This window comes from Dryobates pubescens, chromosome 15 (genome assembly GCF_014839835.1).
Source record: "Dryobates pubescens isolate bDryPub1 chromosome 15, bDryPub1.pri, whole genome shotgun sequence".
Lineage (NCBI taxonomy): Eukaryota > Metazoa > Chordata > Aves > Piciformes > Picidae > Dryobates > Dryobates pubescens.
Window position 1 is genome coordinate 13,204,027 of NC_071626.1, and position 27,100 is coordinate 13,231,126.

The window sequence follows — 27,100 nt, forward strand, 5'->3', positions numbered from 1 at the left end:
AAAAGTATAATGTGTTCTCTTCTGAGTCAATTGTTAAACATGAATGCATTATGCATAACAAATTTTACAATTATGAATTTTACAAGCAACCATTTAATGGTTCTATGAAATAATGAAGACTGATATTCAGTGTAAGAAGGTGATATATATTACTACAGCATTTGAGATCTATGGTCATGGACAAGGAATTCATTGTGCTATGTGCTGCACAGTAAAGACAGAACAAAATTTATTTCTACCAGGAGACCTTATGACCCAAGACAAGAAATATATGGATTCATAGAGAAAGGAACTGAAATTAGTCATCATAAATGCCATTCATCTCAATACAAAGCACTGCTAAGTTTTGGAGAGAGGTTGATTTAAAGGTACTGAAAAAAGAAAAAAAAATCAGAGGATAATGAGTTCTACAGATACATATAGAAAATCTCTTCAGCCATAAGAAACAACATAAAAACCAGAGACCTAAAAGAACTAGTCTGAAAATTAACAAACATACAGATAGAGCAGAAAATATTCCAAAGGTGTTATGGAGTGAAGTAGTAACAAGCAGGATACCACCCTTAGCACTAAATATACTAGGAAATATGAATATACCAACTCAAGATCAACATCTGGGTATTCAGACTATGATATAGAAGCTGAACTGCTTGTAGATGTATTCTAACTTCTACCAAAGGTGGTATAGAAAGAGAAAAGACAACAGTGACAGGGTCCCACAAAGTCTTCAAAGGAAAAACATAAAAGAGTAGAAACATGCAAAAACATTCTTGTATTAAAAAGGATCATAGGAGTCACAGAACAATTACTAAAGTCAGGTACTACTAAGGCAGCAAAGGAGACTGTCACAATGAACGTTTGCATGCAGTTCCTACTCCTGAAGTAGAATTCATTCAATTATTCAGACAACTCTGGAAGACCTTCTGTTGGCACAGAAATCAGGGTAGGTAATCTGGTGTTTTTGATCAGCAAAAAAACCCAAAAAAACTGTGTGAAAAAAACTTAAAATAGTTTCATAACATGAATCAGTCTCAAGACTCATATTTTTGATAGTTTCTCACATAAACCATGTAAGTTTCCAGTAAAGGTCTGAAATGTGACAGGCAATTACTTTAAGATGATAATTTTTGTGCTTTGGTACTGAATACATCTATTCATGAATCCAATTGCAAAATCTCCATTTAGATAAGAAAGCTATTTCAATGTATTGTGCAAACAGCAATGCACAGTTTTGCTACTTTACTCATCAAGTTGCATTTTAAATAGGCTGTTCATCATAAAATTAATATAAAGGAGATCCTTCATCAGTTTCAATGTTTCATAATTTGCCTATGAGATTTAAGCAAAGAAATACCACTCATAATGAAGTTGGAGTATATTCGAAACAAATGCTGGAAATACTGACAATCCTTTTCACAGTACTTCCTGCTTCTCACACATGCAGTATGTTTAAAATTCCCATCATGTCAAGTTGCAGAAAGATATTTTCCATTAGAAGTAATCATAATAATATATACTAATGAAACTCTTATTTCCACCTGTTGTCTGGATGATGTTTATAAGAAAACACTAAGTCACTACTTATTTAGGCATCTGTTAAAATGCTGTGGAAGACACAAACCTTGCCCCTTTCCATAATCCCAGCCTTCAGATCTCACAATTTTGGGGGGAAGAGAGGGAAATAAATAAATGTAAAATGCTTGTAATGTTCTATTCCATCTACAAAACACCAAACATTAGCATCTTTATTTCAAAGAAATATGGAAATGTCCTCAAAGTGTTACAAATAAAAAGAGTCCCTTAGAAAGTGCACTTTTAGAATGCCTGTATTATCAGAACTGAAATCACACACCTGTGTTCAGATTTATTTCTATAATCCTGAAATACACAGATGGTTACATGAAGAAATATAGACTAACTCAGTGTTTCTCCAATAAGACAGCTTCATTAAGAAGTGCTTTTAAGTTTAAAGCTTTTTACTTCTGGAGTTTTAGACATTTCCATTCAGATTACAACACAGTTCAAATTGGGCCAATTAGCACAATTATACTTCTTTTTTTAGCCAAGTATTAGCATTTAAGCACTATAAGTGCATCTATAGTCTCAGAGCAATCTCTACACAGTACCTTGACTGTTTTGTCATCCAAAGATTTCTGAATACGTTGTCTAAGAGGTTTTGGAGAAGATCCATCTGATTGTACTGGAGATCTGTATTAAAAAGAGTTAATTATTTAGAGCACATAAAAGCAAATAGTTAAGAAAAATAATTAACACACAAATAGTTAAGAAAAATAATTACCATACCATGCTCCTCAGGAACAACAAGGTGGGTATCTTCTCTCTCCAAGCTTTACTTTGTTACCTCCCTTCCTAAGTAACCACATGTACTGTGACAACTGAAGACAGCATAATGAAAACAGACCCACAGTTCTAATTTCTGCTATCATTTTGCAGTATCTTTACAATATTCTGCAGCCACAATATTGTTATTTGTAATGCTGGCATTGGGTTACAAAGTGATCATTCAACTTACCCCCCTTGAAGAGCATCTGGTCGACATCCAGAGTAATTTTCATTGTATTTACAAACTTTTCAATAGAAGTACTCAAACAAAATGCACCCTCCTATATTTCAGTATGTGAATAGTTACACATAATAATGAAAATTTTTTATGCACATAGTGCAAAAAATTGATGCGTAAGAGGATTTTTGGGTCTTCAAATATGAATGAATCTGTGCATCTGTAAATAATTACTTCTCTGCTTATGCTTATGGTATGCCAGTGTGCATGTGAGGACAGTTTGGGTTGTGTTTTTTTTTTCAAAAATAGCTAATTTATTTTATTTATTTAGCTCATTTCATTCAAGTATTCCATAAATAAAATTCATTTTATTTAGCTCATTATTTATTTCAATTTTTCTGTGTCGCAAAATTTCTGCAGGACCTTGCAATGTTTCTGCTGTATGAATTGTCAAAATATGTAGCTTCAGCACACTCTAGCCTATTGTTCTGGCTCATAAGTCCTCTTTGCAACCCACTATAGCAAAATTCTCAGCATCCCACTGTTCCAACAACTGATGATCCCTCAGGATAAGTGTCTGATTAAACCATCACTGCCCCTCCGGTGCATGAAAAGGTTAGTTTTTCAATGCCCACAACAATGGGGTTTTGAGAGATTATTTTGTGTACCAGATCAACATAAGTATTCCTTATGGAGAAGTAAATTTTGAAGGGTAATACCACCTGCCTTTAGAACAGGTAGATGATGGAAATGATATAAAAAAACCAGTAGCAAACAAAAAGTTGCCCCAAAGCCTGAATACCTGTTGAACCTGCAAAATCAGAAAGAGAGAACCCTTACCGCAAAAATTTTCAGCTGAAAAATCTGAATGAGGTAAATGAAATTAAAGCACTTAACGGGCACTCTTGTTCAGAAAGAAGAGTTTTAAAAGCCATTTTAAATTAAAGAGTTACATATGATCAAGATTTCTCGCTCTGAATAGTGACAGTGTTTATTTCAGAACTCAGGTAGGCCTTGATTCCATTCACATAGAGCATTAATCTAAATCTGATTAAGCTCCTTTTCTTTCTGATAAAAGTACAGCCACAGTCAGATTTATTAAATTAATGAAACCATTTAGACAGTAATGTAGGTCAATTTTCCTGAATCTGAAGTAATGGAAAAAGAACTCTGATTTCAGACTCTTATTTTAAGGTCGTTACATAATGAAATAGAAATTTATAGCTACAGCTACCACAGACTTTTTGAGAAATGAAAGAAATATTCAACAATATGGTGTTAAAAGCTGCCTTTTACATTAAGAATTATTACAGGTTTATTTAGAAATCTTTTTTTTCCTCCCTAAGTTTTATTAGAATGTGCTTGTTCCTTTCATAAAAAGCCAGGCAGTAAATCTATCGGAAACCTTAAATTCTGACTTTTTAGGATCCTCCATCTTCCAGTTTTGTCCTTCCTTGCTGTAATACTCACAGCCTTGCCCCTACATACACTGATAGTGTTGTTTTGGCGGGCTTTCATGTTAAAAGACCAAATACAAAACACCTTCCCCACTTTCCCTACCCTTTTCATTGTAGATCATCTTTTATGTTAGGAAACCCAAAAACCCTACATGCATGCATGGAAATTAATAAGCAACAGGCCACATAGCCTCTGTCCTGATTAACAGATGCTCCAGTTACTACTAAATGCACCAAAAGCAGGGACAAACAGTAAGGGGTTTGAGCAGGTCCTTACGAAGACTACTTAGTTATTCTGGAAAAAGAACTATTGGGGAATCAACCACTGTACTTCCGAGGATGCTTGTCTGGGAACTCAGGCTGCTATACTTGCCAGCAGGCCACTAGAGAGTTTTCTCTTTCCCCTCCCTTCTCTTTTGATTTTATTCTTCTCCAAAAGCAACTTTCAACACTAGATGCATGCCATTAGCTACAGACCGTACTAATAAATCTTCATGCATGTGAATTTGTTTCAGCATCCTTCACGCAGTACTATCCTGACTGGCTGATCATGATACAAAAAACTATTTAACTCTTTAAAGCTGTGTCCACAAAATAATTACTATATAGGACAAAACCAGAATATAATGATAATTTTGAAAAAATTCATGTGAGAGCTAAACAAAAGAGAGATCTTCAGATTTAATAGTAAACTCATTAGCTACTAAACAGATATTATTTGAACTTAGGAGTTCTAACTCAACTTAAAAAAATGAGTATTTAGGTGTGCTGCAGAAGACAATTCCTCATAGGTTTTGTGCAGCCCAAAAACACACCAGTTCAAAAACTCTGTATTGCAAAAAGATCTTGAAGATATGGAAAATGTAAATGTGAAGGTGGAGCTCTTTTGAGCCTTGAGACTGTTCTAAAAATTGCTTTCCCCCTTTACACCTAACCTCACAAAAGACTGCACTTCGGTCATTCACTTTGTGTAAGTAATATCAATGGTTTGTTAGCCACTTGTCCTTAAAAGCAAACCCAATACACACATAAGAAATATTCTAGTACTCACTTGAAGAGTGTTAAAACAGGGGTCATTCCAAGCAAGTTAGAGCTTTCATCCTCATATAATAGGTCTGCTTTGTTCTGGGTGGGAGGATTGACAGTTTCTTCATCAAGAAGAACTAGTAAGACCTTTACAGTATCTCTGCCACAATACACAGTGCCATGGTTTATGGAATGCAGTTTTGGCTGAAAGTAAACAGAAGTAACATATATATATAAAAAACATATAACAGGAACAGTCAAATAGCTCATGTTCAAAAGCAAGCCATATCAGCACAAGGTGTGAGTGTCCCCTCCTTCCCTTTTACAGTGAGCACTTACAGGTAACCTGCACATGGGAAAATTTCTTTCTCATCCCATGCAATTCGTAGAGTTTAGATCAGTGCCAGCTGGAGGTATACACTGATGAGCAAGTCACAGATAAATAAACAAATCTGTGATGAAACTATGCAGCAGAAATTAACATATATTTTCTCACAACCAATTTGTGTATTGTGAGGTACACAAACACGTTCTGGTGAAGTTCAACTCCTCTAACTGAATCTGCTAAAGCAGTTGGTTAAAAGTGAGATTTCCATCGAGATTTGAAAACAGAGGTTCTTGGCACAATCTGTTGTTTGGAACAAGATGAATTCCTCACGATTTTCCGCAAGAATAAAGAATTCCTTAAAGAAAATAATAATCCACATCTGGAAGTGCTCAGTAGTACAGTCAGCAGTAAAGATGTAGAACTCCATAGCCACTATGGGACTGCAAAGAATTGCAAGTTTGCTATACTTTTCTTTAAAAGTACTAGGAATTCCATAGAGAAATTTAGTGCTTAATACACAGTAGTAGACTTGAAAAACTATAGGCTTTCTATTTACCAATACACAGAAACATTGTATAGCCTGACTTTGTTCAGAAGGGCAGGACAAGCAATGAACTACATTTATCTAATCAGTTAACTGCTTTTAAATACAGTCTTGAAAAGATCAAATGCTATTCCTCTCTCTATTTCATTACACCAATTAGCGTATGTAGCTTTCAAGAAACCATAGCAACAGATGTCAGTCAGTTACTATAAGTTATAATCAATAGCTAGAAATAGCAATTACAGAAATGGTTGTTACTTGGCTTTACAGAATTGGCCTATTTCAGTACCATTTAATTTCCTCAAAATGTATTTTGAACCTCTTCAGTCATTACATCACCACATCATAGATTTTTTATAGAATGTCATGTGTGCCACAGTAAATTTGCCTTAATAAGAAATGTATGAATTTGGCATCATTTTGACTGATTATACACAAAGGGGGAAAAAAAACCAACCAAAAACAAACAAAACCCACAAACCAAACAACCAAAACAACAAACCCACAAACAAAACCCCACACAACTTTAGAATATAACATTACTTCCTAACTACCACAAAGCTGATCTTCAGAAAGCTCATGTGCTACAACAACAGTGACTTGTACTAACCATGGACTAAAATTCTGTTCTCCAAGGCACAAGAACCTTAAGCAAGACAACACTCCTTACCATGAAAATCTTGCTTATTAGTATTAAAATCATGATTCAGATTAGTTTTTCAGGAAAACACATGATCAGTCTTTCAAGTGTAGTGACTATCATCTAGTCAGGACTATTCTGGTTACTTCTGGAAACACCATCCAGATTCTATTTACAGTAGCAATTTTCTCCAGAAGAAATTAATCACCGTTCCTATTAGTCACTCATGAAGGCTTCAACACTGAAATTACAGAATCACTGTGGTTGGAAAAGTCCTTTAAGATCAAGTCCAACCATTATCTAACTCTACCAGGGCCACTATTACACCATACCCTTGAGCACCATACCTAAACAGCTTTTTAAGTACATCCAGGGATGGCAATTCAACCTCTTCCCTGGGCAGCTTGTTCCAGTCTTTTAAAACCCTTTCAGTAGAGAAGCTTTTCCTGTCGTGTAACCTAAACCTCCTCTGGCATAACTTGATGCCATTTCCTCTTCTCCTATCAGCTGTGACTTGTGAGGAGAGACCATCACCCACCTCTCTACAAACTCCTTTCAGGTAGTTGTAGAGAGCAAGAAAGTCTCCCACCTGCAGCCTTCTCAGCCACTCTTCATAAGACTTATTCTCCAGACCCTTTACCAGCTTCATTGCCCTTTCCTTGACCTGCCCCAGCACCTCAGTTTCTCTTACACTGCATGCCCAAAACCACAGTACTCAAGGCATGGCCTCACCAGTGCCAAGTACCATGGGAAAATCACCCCTCTCACTCTGCTGATACATGCCCAGCCTGCCTCAATTCCTTTGTCCTTCAGGATGGTCTTCCAAGGGACTCTACCAATCAGTTGCCTGAACAGGCTAAAGTATTGTTTTCTGCTGCACAAAGTAATAAATTTTCCTGGAACTCTAAATTCTTATAAAACAGGTATTTGCAGGAAAACTAAGCAACAATGGAAGAAAACTGCTAGTGCCAAGACAAAACCAAATGTTCTTGTAACAAAGTCATTTGCAGGTAAAGTTGATGAGAAAGCAGCCTTCATCACAAGAACTAGCGGAGATATTTTCAGCTCTACAGTTAAGATAATATTTTATGTTTCAACTCAAAGAAATTATTCAATCTTTTCTATATTTAAAAAAACAAAAACAACAAAACACTTAAGATCCTAGCAAAACCAGAACTTATTCTAAATATAGAACAACTTCTCTGAAAAGTTATAGCATTAGAATTTGGGAGTTTCTTCATAAAGTAAAAAAAAAAAAAATTAAAAAAAAAAAAGCTTTCTGTGAAATAACACAGAGTGATAATCTTTGCTGCACTGAGATCTAATGAAATGACACATATGTTCTCCTTCTATGCAACTCAAATTCTTTTGGAAAACTTATGGTTTATTTTGTTTGGTGTTTTTTTTTAATGGTAATGCTTAGTAAATTAGTCTACCACAACAAACTCCACTAAAATATGCATTTTGACATCAGTCTCTTAACACTTGTCTAAGCTCCATTTTCCACACCACATCTGTGAAAGAGTCACATATTAGGGAATTATCAATAAAATATAAATTCATCACACAATCTTCACAAACTTTATTTAAATCAACAAAAATAAATCCCCACACCAAATTCAAAACAGCATCATCACAACACCAGAGGCAGGCATTTTACACACACTCCATTCCTCATCCCTTTGCCATCATTACAAAACCAAAAATTCCCAGCACTTATTCCACTTGCTGGCAATGTTCAGTCCACATTTTGCACATTACCTCTTCCAATTACTGTAATTATCTCTAACTCCATATTTCACCTTGGTTTGAGCTTCTTTCACATTTAACTTTATCCTCAGAAGTATTTGATGATGAGCCTAATAAAACCAGTGCGTTTTAATCACAATTACCAATACATCTCAAATTCTTAATTCCATTTTCCTGAGGTACTTCTTGTTTGGAAATCTGCGATAGCTTTGCTGTCTTGAAATTAGGGGCAAACCTAACAGTCATAAATATTTACATCTATAACAACTGCATAAATAAGTTGTGAAGAGTCATTTGTTTACAGTTTTGAGGTAAGAAGTTTAAGCAAATCAGCTTTTTTTAATCCACTCTGTAATCCTTAGGTATAAATCTTTCAACAAGTTTAAAACCACAGTGTAGAGGAAATGACAATCATTTGTATTGTTATGAAAAGATAACACTCTATATAAAGTCCTTTAAAATATATTAAAAAAAAAAAAAGAAAGAAAAAAAAAAAAGAAACAAAACAGGGAAAAGACATTTGCTTGCTTGTAAAGCTAAATAATAAGAACAAAAACTCCCATTACCCGTGCTGGACTGACTCCAGTAGTGCTGGCAGTCAAGACTTCCTGTTGTGAATCGATAATATTTTTAATCTTCAAATCCAAATCTTCTACAACTTCCTCTACTGCCTTACAGAAAGGATCCCCATTGCTTCGGCCTTTTATCAAGTGCATCTTCACTGTTGACAGAATTCGCCCACCTGCGATTCTGAAAATAGGCACAGGGTCATCTCCACATTAATCTTGGCAGTGCTTTAGTATACCTATTAGCGTTGAACATAGCCAGTCTTTGCAGTTAAGCGAAACTCTTCAGAGAACAGCTTTGATCTTTTAAATCAAACAGCAGTATAGAAGTATTGTCAAACATAAAAGCTGGCTAAAAAAAAAAAATAAAAATAAAAAAATACTGTAAGAAAAGGTAATGAATTCAGCGTTTAGCCATACCCTGAGCTGCAACACAAAACTAATTTCTCCATAGAAGTCTGGAAAAAAGTACTTCCTTTAAAGCTGCAGTTATTGTTTTGCTCATCTGCTGTTTCCTATAAGCAAAATGTTTCACTGGAAAATGCATCACGACTTAACAGCCTATTAGATTTTTGAGACTTTTGTGCTTAGTAAAATATTCCACCACAACAAGCTCCACTAAAATATGCATTTTGACATCACTCTTAACACTTGTCTAAGCTCCATTTTCCATTTTGTGTATCACAAAAGTGCTGCAGAATATGGTTCTGCTTTCAATTTGATTTAAATAGGTAGTAATTAGACTAGATCAACATCACTGTTTGCCATAAAGGCACACACTACCGATCTCTTTTTCATCAGCTATCAAAAATGCCTACAGAAAAGATCTTAGCTGTTTAATTTTGTACCCTGAAGTACAAAACAAATTAAATAAATATCAATTCTTGGAAGAATCACAAGAAATGCCAAAGATCTTGTGTCCCCTAAATGGCTACAGGGACTGAGGTTCTCGCTACATTATGCCTTGATTTACCTGGTGAATGAGAAAAAAGCAGTTACAATTATGAAAATTCCACTGACCATTTATAAGTGCATCTTTTCACATAAGAGTTTGAAGTGCTGCCCTCAACAATATTGCTCTGAATTACCAAAATAACAAAGCTTGTAACACCTGTGACTATAATCCACAATAAGAATGGAAAAAATCCAAGGTAAGGAATGAATTGCTCATTTTTCAAGTGCAATGTGTGGTGGATTGGATGCAAAAGCCACATGGGAGGCATGAAGGAAGGAACTGGTAACCATGAACCACTACCATGAACTGTGACTATGAATAAGGTTCAGTAAGTTACCTAGAGCATCACAGATCTTATCTCAGAGATCACAAAAAGCTGTACTGAGACAGAAAACACCTTGACTATTTTAATAAAGATTTAGTGAAAGATAGAATAAACCCCTTGAGTTAAAAACATGATAATTTTATCAAGTACCTACACAAAACATTAAGTCAAAGACCAATGTTTTACCATTGGATGAGTCTGGGTAAATAAATAAGCGTTACAAGAAATGGCTCTCCTACATCATAATGCAGCTCTTCTCAGAGCTTTTTGACATTGTATGCTCTTTGGCAACTTTATTATTTTCCATCAGTAGTCACAGAACATGAATGTACCTTACAGACTGGAAAAGTTGATTATAATCAAGATTTCACTCACACCACCAAGCAATTGTTTATCTATTTCTTAATATCACTTATATAAAAAAGAACTTCATTATTTCCCTGGGGCATTTTGTCTCCAATGTCATTCTTCCTGCTTTATTTTACTCAAAATTTTCAGAGTGTGGTAGCTATTATTTTACCTTCGGCTATAATTTACAGGGGGATTGTAAATGTCTTCCCTCCCCTCTCCCTTTTTCATGTACACAGTTATTTTCACCTTCCAATGGAAGCCCTAACATGTAATAATAAAGAAAGAAAGAAAATCCAAGCAAGAGTCATAAAAACCCCATTCTTTAAACACCCCACCTGATTCCCAAGAAAACTAAGCAGAACTTTGTATTCAGAAAATACCCTAAACTGCAATTGGAGATTGAAGACAGCACTCAAGAGAAGTATCAATTTTTTTTTTCCCTCTGTTCTTACAAGGCATGTGTTTATTTCCAGTATCATAGTCAAGATCCTGTGCTTGTGGACCGTTCTTTTGAAGTTGTACGGTCATATTTCATATTCTTAAAGTAACACAGGTTCTCTGTGGTGGAAGTAGTAACTCAAAAAGTTAAGCGAAAACATGTACAAAAACCCCAGCACAACCCCAGGCTTCCAGTCACCATGGTTTTGACTGAAAAACCAAAAAAAAAAAACCCCAACAAAATGAAAAACAAAATAAAATTCACTAAAGCTAGATATGCTTACGATGCTAAGTTCAGTTATGAGATTGATTTCCTGACAATTTTTTGTTTTGTTTTATGAAGCCTAAGTATGCTAGCCAAGAGTAGCAAAAGCAAAGAGCAATTTCATTCCTTCTGAACTCCTGCTCTAAGAAGTCTTCCTTTGCAGTCAGTCTGCTGCACTGAGTTGCAATACTTCATCTTCACGTTCCAATTAACCTGCAATTTCTTTTCCTAGTCTTTAAGAAACACTAGCCACTTTTCTGCAACATCTAATAATTTGATAGGACAGGCAAACTTCACCGAATTTTAGGTTGCTAAATTCTGTGTCTAACAGCAGGATTGCTGAAGCTTTACCTTTTCTTTGGTTTTGTTGTTTTGGTTTTTTTTAATTAATTCCTTCCCCCACCCCTCCCCACCCCCAAAGAACTAGGTTTATAGTTCAAATCAAAGAAGAAATGCAACATTTTGAGCACCACCTAATATAAGTCTATCTAGCTCTGACACCAATGGTTTTAACAAAATGACCCTATATTTATTCACACACCCTGATCTGATGGTACCCACGGTGGAATGACGATGCAAATCACAGCTCTTCCAAAAATTCAAAGCAATGGTAATGGCTTTAGTACTCTAAATGACATAGGCAAGAGAGAGATGATGATTAATTTTTCAGCTTCCTCCATGCTTCTGCCTACTTGCCCTAAATGAATACTTTTCAAATTGAAATAAAGGTATATTTTGTACACATTAAATTCTGAGGATGCAATTTACAATTCTAGTTGAGAGCATCTCCATCAAATGAAACTCTGTGTCTACATTCATATAAAATAAACAGGCAGAGCTAGGCAAGAGTAAGATTTGAGTCAGAGGAAAACTAGTTTGTTTATATTGTTTCCTGTTAAAATACAGGGAGGGAACTGGGCCAAAGACCTTGCTGTTTTGGCTTATTCTGGCTGAACAAGATTCCTGTAAATAACTGAAAACCTGAAGCTAACTTAGAACAGTTTTTTTGGCTTTTTTCCATGTTAAAATCAAGTTTTTCCACACAATTCTCATCTTTAACTTGTACAGATTAAAGATCATTCAATCTACATCTGATTTGAAGGCTAGCTTCAATATTTAAATCTCTGCAAAGCACAAGATTTTAACACAATGTATGCAATTAACCAAAAGAAAAGTCACCATGTGAAGTCTCTGCACATAGGTCAAGAACCATCCTGATCTTAGAAAGGATAATAACAAAAATTTAAATAAATAAATAAATAAATAGTGGTCTATCTGTGCTCCAAAACTCACAATTCAGTATAACCACAAGGGAAGGAAAAGTTCAGGGGTGAGAAATTTTTAAAATTTTTTTAAAAATTTAAAAAAAAAAAAAAAAATCACTCCATGCAGTTTGTCAAGAGGTAAGGAAAAAAACACTACTGAAGAAAAGTTCTGTCTCAGAGATGCTTACAAGAACTGCAGCCAAGGCCTCTGATGCATTTTTCTGAACTTCGTTATTTCCCTTAGCCCTAAACTGGCACTTTCCAAAATAATACCCTCAAATGAGAAAAATACTGTGCTGACCCTGGAAATCCAAGACAAACAACAGGTGAAGAGATTGACTGAAGTTGTCTTTGCAAGCCAGGTTCAGTCCTTTCTGTCTATCTTGAAGTTATTTATATCATTATAATTTCCCTACATATACAAGTATGCATGCTGGAAGAAAAATAATTATACATATAGCACCAGGCATCAGTTAATGAATCAGTTAATAGTCATATCCTTAAATTAAGTGTGATGCTCTTTATTTGACTCAATTCTCTTGTAGATTTTTACTGGGGGGGAGGGGGGAGGAAATCAAATCATGATGAAAACATGTTCTATGTTTATTTTCTTGGTTCTACTACCTAATGCCAACTAAGGATATTTGCTATTAGAAGTAGAGTTCATTTAATCTCTTTTTCTCCCCATTTTGCTTCTTCTTTTCCAGGAAAAAGTTCCAGTTCCCCATCAGATATACACAGTACTAACTGGAGCAAAGAAAAGTTTATTCATACTTCAGCTAGAATTTATATAAACAGGTCAAGACATAAAATGCTGATCTAATGTGTGTGGATTAGTATTGAAGCACTGTGCCACAGCTTATGCCATTTTACACCAGGATTATGATATAACAGAGTAAGTTATGGTGTGAGGTTTGTTTTATTAGCCTTGAACATAGTTATAAGATATGGACTCCACCTCATTCGTGCTACTTCATGAATAGTTCAAAGGTTACTACATAAAGTCCTAACTAACAAAGTCTAGCAGATTCAAAACTATAAAATGAAACTATAAATTAATTCACAATAAATCCAACTATTTTAGTAAAAGCAATCAAGTTACCTGAGCAGTCTCAGATTCACTAGCAGGATTTATTTGTTAATTAGGATCAATAAGGTTAAACAAAACCATGAAGATATAATGAATACGTGATAAAAATACAACTTGGATTTTTAGGGGGGAATTTCAGTTGGGTTTTGTGGGTTTGTTTATTTTTGTGTTTGTGGGGGTCTGGTTCTTTTTGTTGTTTGGGGTTGGGGTTTTATTGGTTTTGTTTGTTGGAGTTTTGGTGTGGGGTGCTTTGGGGGGTTTTGTACCTTTCCAGTAATCATGTCTGCTAACAAGCTTCCTTTTCTGTTTTATTCAGATCATAGGTTGCTGACACTAAGCATTCTTGACTAAAATGCTTCATTCTCACATAACGGTCTTTTAGTCATACTGAAGGAGGACTTATCAAATCCAGTTAGCAGTATACAGTTACCACTATGATAGATGTTGTAAGATAGAATTATTTACAAAAATGCCAGTAAACTTCTGTAGTGATTTTCTATTCACAGTCACATGCAACAATATTTCTTTGTTCAAAATGTAGGAACTGAAAGAATCCTAGGAAACCTTCTTTTATCTTTACCTATGATAGAAAAAAAACAACCAAAGAAAATCCAGAGTAATTATAAATGTGAAAAAAAACCCTAACCCTTTAGAAACATCCACCTTCCACTCCACTGTTGAGCAGGGAATGTTCAGACACACAAGCCTGGATCCAACAATACAGTGGTGATCTTCCACTGAATGCAATCCCAAGTCCAAATGTGTCATCATCATGTCTGTCCAGCAACCCACAGTAAGTCCATAGCAGAATAGATCTAGAACCAATCACCCTTTCCATTATTTGATGGCCTGCACTATTTTTCATTTGCTTCAGCAGGTAGAAAGGGTCCAAAAAACACTACCATGCTCCATTACGCAGTCTCAGTTTACATTCCTCGTTCCTTCCCACAAAAGCCAGGACTGCTGGTTGGGAGAGAGGAAAGCATGTGACTGCAAAACTAAGGACTCTGTTCATGCATCTCGGGCAACTGAACTAAGGCTTAAGTGGCAGGCTCCAAGTGTTCAGAGTTTTAGAGACAATGTTCAGTTAACTTCGTTTTTTAATTAACAAACTCCCAAACATTTTCCTCAAAAAGGAGGAACATCTTCAGTATGAAACGGTACTAAAAGGAATATATAGTTCATGTGGGATTCATCTCACTTGAACCATACTTAGAAAAAATAGATGCCCACACGAAGATGAAATTAATAACATGCCAAAAATGCTTTGGTGACCTCAGTGCTGCTAAAGGGAGTTTTAAAAAACAAACAAAACCAAACAACTACAAACAAAACTATGATGTAAAACTGTCTGTAAACAAGGCATTGATAAATCCTATGTCACTGATTGCTTCCACTAAAAATTTTCTCAGATCTTGTGCCTGTTTGAACCCTTTTGACTTGCACCATCTGTGTCCCAATCATCAAACTATCTATTTCTTACGCTGAGGTAACTGGTTTATAAGAAACTAATTGCAAGCCTTATCTGATTTGTTCCTACAGAGATTATGACATAGACAAGCTCCTCCTAAATACTAAATAATATCAGCAAGAGCTCTTCTTGCAGAACTGGGGCCTTAGTATGCAAAGTTAATACAATGCAGAAGCACCGAACTTTTATATTGTAAATAATTTAAAAAATAAAAAGACTAGAATACAGAATAAAAAAAAAAAATAATTGAGGGTATGGACAATATTCAAAACCTGATAAAAAGCAGAACAGATTCTTGAGGCCTATTCCAAGAACAGAAAAGAATGTATCAAAATTCTATTATACTAAGGTCAAGATTTTTGTTCATTTGTTTTAAGTTTTCCAAGAGTGATAAAAAAAATAGATGACACATATATAGTTATTTAATTTGGATAGTGGAACAAATGTCTTAAAACAGATTACAAACACCTAGTAACTTTGGGGTAGAAGGGGATCACAGCCTTTTTCTTTATTATGGTCTTAGGAAGCTCTTTTAGAACTTGGTAAGTACAGAATAGTTACCCAGTTTTTAAATTTAGAACTTTATGAAGTAATCTACTTCTATTCCCAAATGCAAAGAAGCAGGATGCCAACTAGAGCTTCATCTACCTGGATAGAAGAGTGGGACAAAATTTATCTAAGAAACAACAGTACAAATGTACTTAATAGAGAAGTAACTGTGCCTTTAAAGCTTTTTTTCTAACTACATGTAGACATTTTAAAAAAACAAACCAACTTTGTGTTAATTTTCAACAATAAAAATGTATTAGTGAACTTAATCTACACTCTAAATGCATTTGTAAAAGAAATAAGTAAATATATCCAAATATTCTGAAAAATTCCACTGCAAACAATTGGCACATGCATTGTTACAACAACCCACAATAAAATCACATCAAAAAACAGAATCGTGTTGCTAAGTATCTTTCCATATTACTGCAACCACTTTGCTGTATTGCCTAAATTTTCTGTCTTCTAGCTTGGTGGAAGCTAAAAGATATGGAAGCTAAAAGAACCTTCCAAGAGTTTACAGCAAAAAAAGGAAGTTGGTGTTCTGTCAGTACCTGCTCTCACCAAGATTCATGCTGGGTACTCTCCACACCAAGCAATGCTCAAGTTTAGTGATGAAGTCACTATAAAACTAAACAAGCATCTTCCCAAAATAAGATTCTGAATGAACACCCATATGTAGTCCATACTACAAGTTCTGTTGTTCCACCTAACACATTCCACTTAACAGTTCCCTCTAGACAATTTCTTAAGTTCTCGATGTTTTACTGAGAAACAGCACATTGCAAATACTCTAAAACAGCATGAAGAGATTTAGCCAGTAAAACAGAATGAAACAAGTTCCAAGGAATACAAGCTCCTCGTGGTTAGAAACTACAACTTCATTGTAATAACCAAGACACAGTAGGAGAACCTGACAGATGGAGTGCTGTGAAGAATGAATACAAGCTGTTCAGGAAAGACAAGGTTGGGAAGTGCCCTCTATATGCAGAAACAGCTCAGAAGTATGGAGGAGCTCTTCTATTGGACATGTGAGGCATTTTGAGAGCTTTGTGACCTGGGGCCACAGTCTGTTACAGATAACACAACACATATGATGAAACAGGCAAAGTATTCTTAAAGCAACTCTCATCAGCTCTGTATCACACAGCCTGGTTCTTACAGGGCACCCTACCACTACCCCAACATCCACTGGAAGAGCAACACAACCGGATGCAAGCAGTCAAGCTTTCTAGAGTGTGTCGGGTGTATTGGACGAGTGACACATGGGGTTATACACATCTAAGTCTGCTAGTTCACTAACAAAGGAGAATTAGTCAGGAATGTGGAAAGGGAAAAAAAAACAAACAGAAACAAACAAGAAGGTAACCTCAACTATAGTAATCATGATGTACTAGAGTTCAAGATCCTAGGGGAGGTAAGAAAAGCAAGTAGCATAGTATAGACAGTAACTTTAGGAGAGGAGATTTCATCTTATTCAGTGAATTGGTACATGGAATCTCATGCAAGAAAGTTCTATAGGCAGAGATTCCTAAACAGACAGAAGGAATGGGCTGACATGAATCACATGAAATTCAACAGGACATGCAAAGTCTTGGAAAGAGGTAAATCTTTGCGACAATACAGGCTGGAGAACAGTATTATGTAAAAGAACCTATGAGTCTTGGTGCATGTTCAGCAAGCTAACCATGAGCCAGGAGTGTGCCTTGGCAGTAAAGAAGGCCAACAGTATCCTTGGCTGCATCAACAGTAGCGTAGCCAGTAGTCTGAGGAATGTGATTATCCCTCTCTAATCAGTGCTTGTTGGACCAAATTTAGAATCTTGAATCCAGTTTTGGGCCCCCCAGTCCAGGAAAGACACTGATAAACTGGAGCAGGTTCAGCAGGGGATTGCCAAGATGGTTAGGGAAGCATGCCCTCTGAGAGGCAGCTAAGGGAACAGTTTGTTCAGTCTGGAGAAGGCTTCAGGGGAAACTACTAACAGACCTACAAGGAGGTAACCAAGAAGGTGGAGCTAGGCTCCTTATGTAGAGAGGTAATGGAAGGAAAAGAGACAACAGGCATAAGAGTAGCCCTAACCTGATATAAGGAAAGTAAAACAACTTTTTACCATTAGGATACTCAAGCAGTAGAACAGGTTACCAAGATGGAGATTGAAAATCTCCAAGGATGGTGACCATATTAAGTTTGACTGGATAAAGCCCTGATTAACCTAGGCTGACTCCATAACTGAACCTGCTTTGAGCAGGATGTTGGACCAAATACTTCCTGATGTTCCTTCCAACCTGAATTATTCTACGATCCTAACTTTAAGGAGTCCTATAGATGTTTTGCACACACTTGCATAACTTTCCAGAAACTTTAGAATACAAAGCTCCAAGACTCAATGAATGCTATCCAATTAACTCAAAACATTCAGCACAAGACCAGATAAAATCTCTTATGCTTTCTCTCCCAAATACTACTGCAGCTCCAGATGCAATCACAGCTTCACAAAAGCAACACCGAAGAAACAGCATTTTCCCTGTCAAGAGAAAGGTCAACACATACATGACCAAGTCAAGTTGCATAACTTCTACAACTGACTGTGGAAGACCATTCGTGGGCCTGAAATGAAGGTTTGTTCCCAAGCATCACACTCGGTAAATGTCCCTGAGGGAAACAATACAACTAACCGCATATTAAAGAGAGCTCACTAATGTGAGCTGTGCAATACTGTCACCTAGTGGCCAGTGCCTAGAGAGAAGTCAGGGCCCAATTCAGAAAGAAAATTTACTGCCCATCTATCAACTTTGCTACCCTACACAATCAGTATAAAGTTCTAAAATACATATATGCATGTACACATATCTATATGAGCCAAAAACTGCAGTATCCAATACGAGAAATCCCTTTCCATCACTCAGTTTTAAGAGTTTTAAGTTTCATTCATCTTTTAGAAACTAAAAAAAAATAAATCATACCAGCCCTGGAATAAAAAAGTACTTTTCAGATGCAAGAAGCATTATTGCCTGACCTAAAGAAAAATATTTCCAGAGTGATAGATTAGTATTGCACTTTTTCATTTATACCAACTGAGGAGAGATTCCAGATTCTCAGGTGTATAATAATCATACACTTCACTGACAAATACAACATTGGTGTTTCCTGTCAAGAAACAGGCTGAAAAAGTCAAACATACTAGCTCTCTATATACTGCATAAACACTATACAGAATCTGTAAATAGTTTTAGGGCTGAAAGTTTTACAGCCTCCCCAAAAACTAAGGAATGTTCATGCTGCTGATTATTGAAAGATTAAAGATTTCTTCTTATCAATAGAATAGAATAGAATAGACCAGGTTGGAAGAGATTTTCAAGATCATCGAGTCCAACCCATCAACCAATCCAACTCACCTAAACAACTAAACCATGGCACCAAGCACCCCATCAAGTCTCCTCCTGAACACCTCCAGTGATGGTGACTCCACCACCTCCCCAGGCAGCCCATTCCAATGGGCAATCACTCTCTGTATAGAACTTCTTCCTGACATCCAGCCTAAACCTCCCCTGGTGCAGCCTGAGACTGTGTCCTCTTGTTCTGGTACTGGCTGCCTGGGAGAAGAGACCAACATCCACACATCTACAACCTCCCTTCAGGTAGTTGTAGAGGTTAGAGAAGAAGAAAACCTGAATGCACTTTCTGCTCAGTGAATGCACCTTGAAACTACCAAAGCTCACCACATCGTTCAATTTCTACTATCAGGTCTGCTTATACTTTGTGCCATATTTGGATCAAACATAGCTTCACTAAGTTTCCACTCTGACAGCTTTCCCTTCCTTCATCTCTACTGCTCACTTTCTTAGCCAACTGACTTAGGGAAGAGAAAAATTTTTGTTATTCTCCATAGGGTAGCAGATACTTGGCTGCACTGCACCTCCTACTATGTTCAAAATATTCTTCAGCACATCCTATCCCTATCCCTGTCTAACAACTTCAATTCATTTACAAGGTTTCCAAAGCAAAGGAACTTGACTCAGACACCAAAAAAAAGGTCTCTTTTCAACCTGCTTTCCACAATGATCTGACATTTGTTTGGCTACTTTGTATTTTATGCAAGTTCAAGTTTCCTAAGGTCTTCACTGTAACAAGATGAAAATGAAACAAACTTCTATTCATTAAGTAAACTAACAAAACTACTGCATTTTTCTTGTGGCACAGCAAATATTGAGACCTGGGGTTTGCAGCTTGGCTAATCTCTACATCAGAGAAACTGCAATACCATAGGCAAGTTAACCAGTTTGCTCTTAGCTGGCTCAGCAGGCTTCTAAAGACTAAGCAACTAAAATTTTTGCTGCATGGCTGTGTTTTTTCCTTTGCTCTCTAAATTACAGTAGTAAGAGAACTTACATAAAACTGCATCTTCAGGAATTCATAATAATTGTCACTCAGATGCAGGGCATATACAGAAAGTCCTCACTCACATGGCCTACCAAGACTTAAGCCTTTTTTGATCGCCATTTCTATGACCCTTATGGTTTCTGGGCTGTGTATCAGTCCTATAATATTTGACAATTTCAACATACTAATCAAGCCTCTTACAAAGGCAGCCCACTGATTGGTATACAGCCATACATATGTGGATTTGATTAAATTCAATACAAAGAGTAACCTCAAAAATCTGTGAACATCACCCCAAGCGTTTCTCAGACATTTGAAGTTTCTAATAAGACTTAAGCTATTTGATAAGTAAATCAGTCTCTTTTCCGTCATTCCCCTTCCTTGAGACACATACACAATTGTGAAATAAAATAACAGGTGCAAGACAAAAATAACAAAAATTCTATTACCTCGGGTTTAAGATTTCACCCATGATTTCTTGCAGTTTTTCAATAAAGTTAACAAAGTTTGAAAGTCCCTTTACATGGGCTTTTAAAGGATCAAATAATGAAGATGCACAGCCTCTTCCTCCAAGTTCTACAGTTCGGATAAAGGATGTTGCCATCTATAGGAGAAATAGTCAGAAGTATGAAGCCACACATGAAATGGACACATGTTGAAGCAAGCCTTTCCTATAGACTTACAAACAGAAATAAGCTGACAGAAATCAGTAAATACTTAATGGCAAGCTTTCCACCTCTCACCATAGATATTTGTGAGATCAATAGTAGAGCAATATTTAAAAACAAAAACCCCAACACACACCAAAAAAAAAAGGCAAAGAAAAAACCACCAACAACAAACACATAAGCCAAAGTGACCCAGTTAGTTTGATATTTACACTGGCCTTTTGACAGCTTAGGAAAAAAGCTTTATTAACATAGGGCACAGATATTTTTTTTGTTTTGTTTTGTTATTCTTGGAACTTAAATGTTCATAATGACCTCAGAAAAACTACTCTTCTATTCAGAGGGTTGTCTGTGACCCAAGAACAATTTTAACATAAGCATGTAAAAGTTGTCTTCAGTAGCATATCTGTTTTCAGAAGTGCAAAGCTTCTGAAAAATTATGACAGTTAAGTCTTCTATCATCAGAGGTACCCAATTCTGAGAGTTTCCATATATTTTTATATGCTAGAAAGACTTAAAACAAGCAATGTCCCACACAGTACGATTTAGAGGAAAACCCCTTAAATTTTAAGACAACAGGCAGAACAAAAAGCTTTGGAGTTCTCCAGAAAGGTGAAAGATAATAACCCAATACATTTGACACAGATGTACTAATATTAATTCTACATATAAATTTTCATTTCAGACCATGCAGCTGAATCATAAAGCTCTTTGGACTGTGAAGACTACAACTGGAATTACTCTAGCAAAGAAAATAAACCTGCCAGTACTCTTCCCTTTGTACTAGAGATTTCCTGTGGATCAAGCACAGTTCATAGAACATTGCCTTCCCAATGGAAAAATATTCTGGGTCTGTAAGATTGCTACAAGACGCAAATGCCAGAAATGAACACTTCTTTACACAGTAGAGAAGTTTCCCATCTAGCAACTGTGAGGAAGAGGTAATAAATCCAGTCCAAACACAAACTTTAATTCGATGTCAGCAGAGCATTAAGAGATAAAATAATTAATCACAAATTTTCCATATTTATTCAACCATAAAAATCTGAGTACAGCTGCTTCGGTGACTTACTTAACCATACTGGTTTCCCTTGGTCTGCTGTTCTCTGCTGTGAGGCCACTAATTCTTCCAACACTTGATTGTTTTGAATATGAGGAACTATGATGGTTATTTAGAGGAAGAACTCTTCTTACTCATTCCAACGATTTTTGAGATGGCTCTGTGTTGATTTTAACTACTGTCAGTATAAATGCACCTCACGTACCAGACCAGATTCTTTAGCAACAAAGTCTCTTGAGCACAGCACGTTGATGCTGTAGGTCTTTATATTCCTATAAGGACACATTTATACTCCCAAAGGGGTGGGTATGGACAGCACATTTTCCAGCTCTGTGCCTTTGAGAATGAAATGAGCAGGAATGCCCTGTATCAATCACATTGTTAAGTATTGTAAGATTGATCAAGCTGTAAATGACTAGAAAGTATTACCCACCCCCCACCCCCCCCCACCCCAATCCTGAGTCTTATGTGAAAAAACTGCAATACTGCCCTTTCAAATTTTGGCCTCTGTTCTAATGGGCATGTCAAAGCCAGGTTTTGTCACAAGGTTGCTTTAAGAAATGCAGTTTGTACACAGAAATGCTTCAGGTTCCAGATGTCTCGAAATACAAGATTTTAAAAGTGAAATTGCTATTTACTTTGTGCTATTTACTTTGTGCTATTTACTTAACCCATTCCCACTACTGCACTGGGTTTGCATGATAATGTCTTGCAAGCAGGAAGTGGGCTACAAAGGTGATTTCTGCAAGAAGCTGCTAGAAGCTTCCCCTATGCCTGATGACAGCCAGTTCAGCCAGCTCCATGACAGACCCACCCCTGGTCAAAGCCAAGTCAACCATTGATGGTAGTAGCAACTCTGTGATAACATATTTAAGAAGTGGGGAAAACTTCTACATAAGGGCAGCCAGAGAAGAGACTGTGGAGAGAGGTGTCCAACCTGGAGCAGGTTTGCTCCCAGGACTTGTGACCTCATGACAAACTCACACTGGAGCAGTCTGTCCCTGAAGGACTGCACCTTGCAGAAGGGACCCACACTAGAGCAGTTAGTGAAGACCCACTGTGCATGGTAAGGACCCAAGAAGTTTGTGGAGGACTGCATCCCATGGGAGGGACCCCATGCTGGAGTAGGGTAAGAATGGGAGGAGTCATTTCCCTGTGGAGGAAAGAGTGGCACTAAAGGAGTCCTGTGATGGAATTTATCTTGGCTTGCAAATATCAATCTTGTGTATGAGATTAAAACAGTGTTTTTATGTTTATAGATCTATTTCATTGCCTTTGATCTACAGCAAGTTTCATTTGACACACATACCAGGAAAATTGACATATTTCTCTTCTGTGAGGCATGTTTTAGGTTAGTGAAGGCTTCTCTATCAAGTCCTCTGTCAGGAACATTTAGAACACGAGCCAATGCCAGATCATCCTTAGAATTCACCAACAGGCTTAAATATGAACAAATGCACTTCTTTGCCAGGATTGTCACCTGTATAAAAAAAAAATCATCACACAAACTGGTCATGCTGCTGCTAAGTTATGTTCCTTTTTTAAAAAACTAATTAGGTACATACTGACAAGATTTTTGGAAGAGTAAGAATTTCACCTTCCATAAAATATGGGTTGGACGCGATGATCTTGAAGGTCTCTTCCAACCTGGTTTATTCTATGTATTCTATGTATTCTATGTATTCTATGTAATTCCAGAATGTAATTTATATATGGGTATTCTGGAAGCATTGACAAAGCAAGCATGATCAACGTGTTAAAACTTAATACACTGTACTGGAATAATCACAAAATATTTAGGAGTCAACATTTGCAACCTACTAAAAATTGGCAATCAATTTCTACAGAGAAACTTTTTCACAGATATTCCTTTTCTATCCCAAGAGGAAAAAAGTACTAACACTACTGACCCATATGAGGATTTGTCCTTAACTTCACCAGCTCTGTGCCAGATTCAGAAATTTTTTCCCATAATTCCCAGGGATTTTCAATCACAGAAAATCCACTGATCACGTTTGGACATAAATGGTAACCCAGTTACACCCACATAACCAAGAAAAAACCCAAACATTTTAATCGCTTATATTGCAGCAGAGTTCCAGACCCTGTAAGAACAAAAGTCCCAGAACTGTAGAATTCACAGCTTTTTCTCAAGCAAAGACCAAAAAGAGGCCATTAGCAAAAGGAAAGATAATGGTAACACCTGTATTTGTCGTGGAAGGTCGTCTTATTCAACAAGATGTGTACAACAAAAACAGGCAGCAAAAAACCCAAAAATAAACAAAAAATTAAAATCACACGTATGTGTGGCAGTCTGAAAAGACAGATTTAAGAGAAGGATAAAAGAGCAAAGGATATTTTTTACTACACAGAAAGAAAATCATTATGTCAGTGGTAGAAACACTATCTAGGGGAGAATCTTATTTCAGAAAATATTTTCTTGTTCAGAAATATTTTTAGTTCTGTCCAGCTATTGAAGGAGGTTTTATCAGAAGCAAATGATGTCTAGAAATGACTAAAGAGCCATCATTTTAAGCATCATTCTATAGTATTCTGAGATTCTTGTTTTGGGACTTGAAAGGATAAAAGGAAAGAATCCAGCATTCCCAGGAAGTCCTCAATGCTCTACTGTGACAAACAAACCTTGTCTGCTTTGCTACAGCTACCACTACAGCAGCTTCCCAGATTTTTCCCTTTATAAGGAAAAAAAGCTAATAAAATGAAATTGAAGAAGTTAATTTACCACATCTCCCTACAGCATTATGCCAATTGTTTAACTGAGTGACGGCGTATTTGTAGAAAAAAAAAGTATTCCCTGGTGTTTCAAGGTAGATTAAGTCTACATCAAGTGTCTGCCATAAAAGGACTGTCTTCCAAGATATAAATTTTTGTATTTGGCCCTCCCCATTTTAAATGCATACAGAAAATTACAAAAGAGAAGTATTTTTTACCTTCATATTCTCCTGGCCCTGTCTGTTGACAGGCGTAGAAGGATTAGAAAGAACAGAACCATTATTTTCATGTACATTCATGATGCCAGAAATAAATTCCAACAGCTGAACCTTTAATAAAAAGATTGGAATGAACTTCAATATGAAGATGACTAGAAAGTAAAAGGAGTATGAAAACCTGATGAGGCTATGCTTCTATTAGTTTGCTGGTATTTTGAGGTTAACACAACCCTTACAATTTACTTTTGGTTTTAATCTTTACAATTGTTTTAACAGAGAAATGAGGTGAAACATTCAGATTAACTGAGAAAAGATATCTCGAACAGTTACATAGTACACTTGTACTAAAAGAAGCTGCTTATGTTTTGGAGAACATTTAAGTTGTGTCATGCGTAGGAAGAGTTAATTAACCAATCCAAGTTCTCTGTCCTCCCTATGAAAACAGGAAGAAAAAGAAAATTTAAATCCAGAGTTAGGTAGTGGTTGGACTTGATAATCTAAAAGGTCTTTTCCAATAAAAATTATTCTATGATTCTAATCACTAAGATTCATTTTAGTCTTATCAAATCTCTAAAGTTCATTTTTCAGCTCCATGTGTGGCAACAAGCAACATACTCATAGAAGAGCTGTTAGGCTCTCCTTATCCCATAGGGCAACAGAAAAAAATTAAGTGCACTTAAGATCTCTTCAAAAGATTTGTTAAACTCATCTGCTTCTCCAGTAGAAGAGCAGAGTAACTTGCAAATAATTCAGAGCTCCTGTGCATATTTAGAAGTGTCACAAATCCTTAACTGGAATCAAAAACACATCTAACCAATACCAGAGGTCAAACAAACAAAATACTTACAGAGTCTATGCTTTCATCTTCAGATACAAGTCCAAGATCACAGTACTTCTGATGTATATCTATTAAATCTAACATATTGCTTCTTGCTAAGAAGGCATGATAGGCTTTTTTTACATCAGCATAATTGTTGGGTTCTTTCATGTTTTCATATGATAATCTCAGCTTGTCATATAAAAAATAGTTCCAAGTTTCCAACACATCACTGAGTGATACTGTGAAATCTCCAAAGTGCTAACAGAACAAGAACAAAAACAAAAAAAAACACAAACAAACAAACAAAGGCAACAATATCATGTTTTGTATTCAGCATAGTTTTAAAAATAACTCTGAAATAAGCTGCATGTAGAACTTTAAAAAAAAAAATAAAAACAAAAAAAGAGAAAAGGTATTATGGGCTAAATATTTAGGTTTATTCTTTTAAAAGTCTTACTTATAGTTGAAGTTCTTCCAATGCTGTGCCTTTGCGGTTGAGTTTTGTTATATGCAATATTTGTTTCTGATCTTTAAAATTGAACTTCACTCGTAAGAAAAGACATATTAACTCTATGCAAGCAGTAGTTAGTTATTTGCAGAAATAGTTTTCAGCATGGCAGGCATCTCCATCCCAAAGACATATGTATTACCTTGCTTCAAGCAGTAATCTTGCCATGTCCAAAAAAGAAAGAGCTTTGTTTTTTTCCTGTTAGTACAGTCATACTGTAGTACAACATTTATAATGTTGCTACTTCACCACCACTACCTCCTCTTTCCCCTGAACTCTCATACTTCCTTACTGCTTCCTCTTACCTCCTCCCATTTCACAACTAGATTCCTCATTTTCATCCACACCCTGCTCTTTGATCTATGTACCAGTTCCTGCGTCATGCTGTTAAATGTTTTCAGTTCAGGTCCCCTAGTCCAGTTAGACTTCAGAATACATGCAATCAGTAATTAAACTATAGCACATTTTCCCCAAAGAAATGGAGTTCATACTACTGGATTCACTACTATGCATCCCAAATGCCATAGTTCTCTCACTCTGATCTACAGCACAGAAGAAACATTTGGTGGTGATAAACACGATCAGGAAAAATACACTGCTATTTGACATCAAAGTTTAGACACTTAAAACACTTCCCATTCCCCCATGTCTTATGATTCTTTTTTTTAAGTCCTAATTCACCAGTGTGCTAAAACACATTAATTTCAATGCCTTGTTACATCTGACCCTCAGTTAAAACAACATTTAAGTGACCAGACATCTCAAGAAGGTGCCTAAGCAAAATTCCAATAAGTGAACAATATTTGAGACATACTAAGTACCAAAAACGTACTGAAAAAGTGCTAACCTGTTTATTGATTTCAGCCATTGACAGTTGCAACACCAACAGCATGCAGTCTGCTCCACATACAGTAGTTCTTTCAGAGTTTGAAAACAAAGGCCATTGTCTTCTAAAACACTTGACCAAGTTTAAAATTTTTTGCTGGAAAGCAATCATTATCTAGAGTAGAAGACAGAATTAAGAGAAATAAAAGGGAATATAGCTATGCAAGAGGCTTATGCGCAGCTTCATTTCTCAACAAGCTGTACAAATGCTGTTTTATCTTCTTGTAGCTCAAGTTCCTAGAATAAACTCTTCCCATTAAACCAAATGCCTAGCAAGACTCATTTCAC

At 36.2% G+C, this 27,100-nt stretch overlaps 1 protein-coding gene across 3 annotated transcripts in view; it reads right to left on the minus strand.

Annotated features, from left to right (window-relative positions):
* The window catches only part of PARPBP (PARP1 binding protein), a 33,442-nt gene extending 6,518 nt beyond the window's left edge, over positions 1 to 26,924 (minus strand). Inside the window, exons 1-8 of one of the 3 annotated variants that reach the window (XM_054167767.1) lie at positions 26,775 to 26,924; positions 25,447 to 25,677; positions 24,600 to 24,710; positions 22,958 to 23,128; positions 20,370 to 20,524; positions 8,832 to 9,015; positions 5,030 to 5,208; positions 2,127 to 2,208 (exon numbers count right to left, since the gene is read on the minus strand). In XM_054167767.1, coding sequence (XP_054023742.1) covers positions 2,127 to 2,208; positions 5,030 to 5,208; positions 8,832 to 9,015; positions 20,370 to 20,524; positions 22,958 to 23,128; positions 24,600 to 24,710; positions 25,447 to 25,677; positions 26,775 to 26,924 — 1,263 coding nt within the window. Of the gene's footprint in view, positions 1 to 2,126; positions 2,209 to 5,029; positions 5,209 to 8,831; positions 9,016 to 20,369; positions 20,525 to 22,957; positions 23,173 to 24,599; positions 24,711 to 25,446; positions 25,678 to 26,774 lie in introns of all 3 variants that reach the window. The other 2 variants (XM_054167768.1, XM_054167769.1) reach the window with 2 other exon arrangements.
* Between the last annotated feature and the right edge of the window lie 176 nt (positions 26,925 to 27,100).